The sequence below is a fragment of the Phragmites australis genome, chromosome 3 (assembly GCF_958298935.1).
Source record: "Phragmites australis chromosome 3, lpPhrAust1.1, whole genome shotgun sequence".
Taxonomy (NCBI): Eukaryota; Viridiplantae; Streptophyta; class Magnoliopsida; order Poales; family Poaceae; genus Phragmites; species Phragmites australis.
The window spans coordinates 2,759,181-2,765,358 of record NC_084923.1 but is presented as its reverse complement, the minus strand read 5'-3'; the positions used below and the strand labels follow the sequence as shown (position 1 = coordinate 2,765,358).

Here is a 6,178-nt window from a genome sequence, read left to right as displayed (position 1 = left end):
TTCTAATTCATATCTAATGATTATCCTACCAGATTTGTAAAAAATTTCTATATCTAACATTTAATCTATGTCAAAATCTAGCACCAGTGATTATCCTAACAGATTTGTAAAAAAAATATATACCTCTTTACTTCGAAACTTCATCGCATTTTTTCCCTTCCCTCCCTCTTAGCTGAGTTCGAAGCAAATGGGACTATATATATATATACACACAAACCCTGCTAAAATGCTCATATCGGCCCGGCCCTAAAACACAGTTTTTTATTTTATGTTTTTTAAATTCAAAAATTACAAATATATGTAATTTTTAAAACGAACATATATATATATATTTGTAATTTTCGAATTAAAAATATAAAAATAAAAAAGTCCCAAAACACGTCAGGGTATGTTGAGCCAGGTCCGTCCAGACCGACGCCTGAAATCCAAGCCCCGCACCTCCCCGGCTTTCCCGCCACTCCAAAAGTCTGCCCGAAACCGCCGTTCCGCCGCCCCCACCAGGCCATCACAGCCCGCCGTGGTCGCAGCACGCGTCGCCCATGCGCGCCGCGGTCGCGTCCCTCACAGCTGCGGCCTCCGCAGCGGCCACGGCGGGCGGTGAACCGGCCGCCCTCCACGCGGTTCTCATCAAGACCGCCTCCACCTCCCGCGCCGCCTACAACCTCCTTCTCTCCCGCTACCCGCCGTCGCTGTCGCTGCCCCTCCTATCCCGCCTCCCCTTCCACCCCACCGCCGCCTCGCTCACCTCCTCGCTCTCCTCCGTCTCCGCTTCCTCCCCGTCGTCCGCGCTCCCGCTCCTCCGCCGCGTCCTCGGCATGTCTCCGGCCCTCCTCGTCGACGGCCCGCTCTCCTCCCTTCTCCGCTCTATGTCGCCCTCCCTCGCGCCACACGTGCACGCCCTCGCCTTCAAGCTCGCTCTCTCCTCGTCCCCCTTCTCCGCCTCCTGCCTTATCACTCTCTACTCCCGATCCCGCTCCCCTGAGGCCGCCCGCCACCTGTTCGACGAAATCCCCGTTGCTAACCGAGACCCTGTCTGCTACTCCTCCACAATTGTTGGGCTCGCGCAGAACGAACGATACGAGGAATCTCTGTCCGTGTTCGTCGGTATGCGCTCCAATGCTGTTGATTCAACCATGTACGCACTGTCTGGTGCTCTGCGTGCGGCAGCGGGGCTTGCTGCTCTGGAACAGACTTGCGGGATTCATGCGCATGCCGTGGTGGTTGGGCTTGATGGGAATGTGGCTGTCGGAACCGCGCTGGTGGATGCTTATGGGAAAGCCGGAGTTATGGATGATGCAGCGAATGTGTTTGAGGGATTGGGTGGTGACCGGAACTTGATCACGTGGAATGCAGTGTTGTCTGCTCACGCACAGCAGGGAGATGTGCAAGCGGTTGTTGGGCTGTTTAATCAGATGTTGGAGCTAGGATTTGCACCTGATGGGCTCACGTTCCTTGCTGTGCTCACAGCATGTAGTAATGCTGGAGCAGCCACTGAGGCTGAGTTTTGGTTGGAAGCAATGCAGTCAAAGTACAATGTGAAGCCTAGCCTTGAGCATTATACTTGTGTGGTGGGTGCAATGGCACGGGTGGGGCGTCTGCAGGATGCAGAGAGGGTTGCTTGTACAATGCCATGCAAGCCAGATGCAGCGGTGTGGCGGACACTTCTAATGGGTTGTGTGGTTCACCGCAAGGTTGACATGGCAGAAGCCATGGGGAAGCAGCTATTGGAGATTGATCCCAAGGATGACTCAGCCTATGTCATGCTTGCCAATGTCTACACGGCAGCTGGGAGAAAGGATGAGGTGGCTGAGGCATGGACTGCAATGAGGGACCAGGGAGTCAGGAAGGAAGGTGGTCGGAGTTGGATTGAGGTTAGAGGGCAGGTACATGTGTTTGTCGCAAATGAAAGAAGGCACGAACAGTTACTAGAGATATACAACAAGTTGAATGAATTGATTCTAGAGGTAGCGAAGTTAGGGTACAAGGAGGCCGACGAGGGGTTCTGGCATCATAGCGAAAGGTTGGCCCTGGCATATGGGTTAATCAGTGGTGCTGTACCATCAGGAAAGGTGTTGAGAATAGTTAAGAACTTGAGGATATGTGCTTATTGTCATGAATTCTTCAAGTATGCTAGCATGGTGATCGACAGAGTAATTGTAGTAAGGGATGTCAACAGATACCACACGATCAAGAAAGGTGCTTGCAGCTGCAGAGACTACTGGTGAAATACTTAATCCTGAGGATAAACTATGATGGAAGAAATATTTGTTTTATCACCCGGACACAGCATGATAATATAATTGTGACTCTGGAAGAAATTACTGCAGCATGTTATTGGGAAAATTGCTTCTGCTGGTTACCATAGGGCTGAATCCCTTACAGTACACGATTGAGATTTTGAAGGAACTGTGGTTTTATGGTGTTGCATATACACGTCTACATCTTGTGACCCATGAAGCATGTTAGGATGCTCTTTAAGAGCAATCACTATGGGGAGCTGTTTAAGCTGTGGAAGTTTGGAGCTGGGGTCTTTCAGCTGCCCCAGTTCATTTGGGTTCAATAGTTGCTACACGTTCTTGTCTTGGGGCTGGTATTGCATAGCTCCTCAGACCCAAGCAACTCAATTGCTGAGAGGAAGTACCCTTCCTGAGTTGCTTTAGAGGATCCCATTTGATGACACTTAAAAGCAATGAACTCCACAGCAGAAGACTTGTGGCTTTGCGGGACTGAGTGTAATACAACAAATGCACTATTGAAACCTGTGTGGCAATATTCTCTCCATTTATATATTACATTGTTTGGCTTTTGTACTCTACTGAATTCCTTGACAGTAATCCTGCTGTGGAATTTGGAATATGCCTAGACAGACTAATTATCAGGGCAAACTACATATGTTTGTGCTCATCACCAGTTGATTAGGCTAAACATCTTCTAGATAGGGTCCATATTCAGCTCAACCTTGAATATTTGATGTAGTTAGTTTTCTATTTATCATTAATCACCTTAATTTGGTCTATATATTAATTGCGAAGGTAATTACCTCATGCAATGTTTTCTAATTAAATGCAATGTTCTTAATTATTCATTCAATTTCTGTCTCTTTCTATTTGTTGAAACTAGCGATTGGTTAATTCTCAGTGTGCTTGCTGTTTTCAATTCAAGCTGGTGTCCCTGCATTGTCCTCTTGAACTTGTAGAGGTGCACGGCAGTGCAAAGTTCAATGGGAGACAGAGAATTATATTTATGGTATTGTTTGTCCTATGCATTTTAAAAAAAATAAATTTCATAAAATTATAACTATTTGCACCTAACTATCATAAAACTACAATATCTGGAACAAGTTTTATAAAACTAACACAAGACTATATTTTTTGCACAAAACTATATAATTTTGTGTTACTAGGGGCATAAGTACTTGTAGTTGTGAATCTCGTTCCAAAAGTTATAGTTTTATGATAGTTATATGTAAATAGTGTAGTTTTGTGAAATTTACTCTTTTAAAAACTAAGCGCTGTCTTTCCAGGGTAGTTATTATGGTGCGTAGTTTCCATTTTATCAGGAGAAAGCACCAGTGCTCAGACTTAGATGTTGCTATTTGAGTGAGAAGTTGCATTATTCAGAGAAGTTTAATAGTTTTGGTCTTGCAAAGTAGTGTTACTGTTATCCAGTTCTGTATTATCTTTGTGACATTAGGTGTTGTTTGTTTTGGAGAAAATGCATGCCTTTTTTTTAAAAAGTTATTGCTAGCTTGATCTGCCATGCTTCAGTCTGGCTTAATGTGTTGCAACTTGCACGTGCATGTTGATTTATCATGTCTGCTGGAGTCTGAAAGCTTTGGTTCTTTACCGTACATTTGTTTTACTTCTGTCAAACTGTCACCGAGAATAGGAAGAGATGGTGGTATAGAATTTAATATTTTGCACATATGATCGTTGTCTCATTGCGAGGGACGGACAGAGATCAAGTGCAGTTCCTCCTCCATTGCGAGCGTGCTGTCGTTAGCAAAGATTCTTGTCCGCAATAAAGAATTCAAGAGAATTTCTACCGATGGTTCCTTTTCTGTGCATGTGTGGGTGAGCAGGACAAGAGGACTATTATTTAAGACCCGAAAATCGTTCCCCGATGCCAAAACTTGTGTGGTTTGATCTCAAGAACTGCACTGTAGCTGCTCTGGGTCCTGAAGTCACTATTCATTCAAGCTGCAAAGGGAAACGGTAGTTTTTTAGGACTAAAGGAAACAAGAGTTAAAGAATGAATCTACAGATAAAACATTGCCCCGAGCATGAGGGTTCCAGGTACGATCTTATCGAACTTTGTCTAGAAATGACTAGACGGTCAGGTCTTGTTTCAAATTCAAATGATAGCGGCACCAGTTACATTGGATCACAAACACTTGCATCAGAAGTTGAACAAGACAAATAGAAGGGTCCAGTTAGCATGCTAAGCTCATAATTTATAAATCAAAGTGGAGGAGCAGGGCAGACGTTGGGCAGCGTGTGCGTTTTTCATCCTCCTAGTATTATAATTTAGTAGTCTCATGCACCTGTTATGCATGTATGAAACTTAGAGATTCTTTATTTAGCAGCATTCTACTTGAAAGTTGACTGTTCTGGTCTTCTCCCCTCTTTCAGACTAGAGCACTTGTTGCAAGCTGGGGGAGGATCACTTGGGGCAACCTGGCCTGGTATTCGGCATTTGCAAACCAGTGGCTTCAGTGGGCAACAGAAGTGCAGAACGAATCTTTGATCAGATCAAGCCCCATTGCAACTGCCCTGCAAAAGCAGTCCTACACATCTGCCATGGTTGCCGTGAGCGGCGCTCCGAAGTCTGAAACTCTGAATCGCATTGAAAGGGACCAATGCACTGTTGAACGGAGAAAGGAGTGATCAGAATACGGGTCTTGTCAAAGCATCAACACACTCCCCTCTTCTTCCTCTCCAGTGGCAAACTGGCAAAGCATGGCGCGCGGATGGATCTTTTACCCGAGGAGGCTTCAATGTGCAATGCAGTAGCAGGCCAGAAGAGTAATGCTAAGCCCGCCGGCCTCTCCTCGCTTTTCACCTACTCGTTCAATGTTTCAGTGATGAGCGAATCCTGAAACCTCCCAGGCGCGCTTGTGGTGTGGGTCATGCCTGAGAGTTGCTCAACTAATCATTACTACCACCCTGCAGTTCCACTCCGCCGTTGCCCACTTTGTGGTCCATGGACTGTGAGCTGCTCGTCTCGCTCAGGTTCTCGCCGTCGATGTCCAGGTAATTTCTGCAACCTTCATGCTACAGTAGACCATAGAATGCTGCCCCTACTATCGCTATCCATCTAGGCAGCGCGACCCAGTTACTTAAACACCTTAATTTGGTCTTGCTGCAGTGTCCGGAGACACTATCTTAGTTGAAATCATTAGCACTTGTAGCTCCGATTGTTATGTTGGTTATGGTCCATGCATGTGTCTCCGACAGCCATGCACATACACATTTTCCCCCGGGGACCTGGAATTATGTGGGAGCGTTTTGTCCCATTTTGTCCCACTAGGGTGGTGGCACCATTGCACTCATCTAGGCAAAGGAGAGACCGCAAAGTACAATGATAATGGCGAGTGGGAACAAAGGTACACCTATAAATGTGCATCGCAAGTTACCACTCGGCCATGAAGTTCCATGGACAAAAGCGAGCCCCAAATGCCGTAGATGAACCAGGCACGCCAACTGACCTGCTGGTGCCCACACTTTGTATCTTAACAGTTAACACGTTAACTTGCTTGGTACTAGTAGTACCGAGTGATATAAAAAGGAAGCAGAAGCGATTAGCCAAGGAAGAAAAGATGACATGGTACATTTGGAGGTAGATCTATGTATGGGGGTGTATACTGGTCGAAAGTGAAAAGACCTTGCACCTGGTGAGAAGTAATCATGGAAAGAGGAAAGGCGATCAAAATGAGGGGAAGTTTCGTGCTTTGATGGCTGTTTTTTCACTTTACTCAAAGGATGCAAGTAGTGAAAGAAACGCAGGGATCCACTGGAAAACTGCTTTTGCGGAGTACAAATTGTGACCAAGACCGACTGAGCAAGTTATTCCGTAGGGTGAAATACTGAAAGTCACTGTGCAACTTTCAGGTATTTGCATATCTGGAGCTCAATGGAAGTTATGGACCAACTAAACAAACATTCTGGCTCCAGCAAGG

General features: G+C 45.9%; 1 protein-coding gene across 1 annotated transcript; it reads left to right on the top strand.

Annotated features, from left to right (window-relative positions):
- The first annotated feature begins 405 nt into the window (after positions 1-405).
- LOC133911556 (pentatricopeptide repeat-containing protein At2g03880, mitochondrial-like) lies at positions 406-3,030 on the top strand. The gene has a single exon (XM_062353848.1). It carries the CDS (start codon positions 540-542, stop codon positions 2,223-2,225), a length of 1,686 nt encoding a protein of 561 aa, XP_062209832.1. The 5' UTR covers positions 406-539; the 3' UTR covers positions 2,226-3,030.
- Positions 3,031-6,178: the final 3,148 nt, after the last annotated feature.

What these genes read in the sequence shown, in the direction of transcription:
- LOC133911556 (XM_062353848.1), top strand. Translation starts at nt 540, where the DNA reads ATGCGCGCCGCGGTCGCGTCCCTCACAGCTGCGGCCTCCGCAGCGGCC.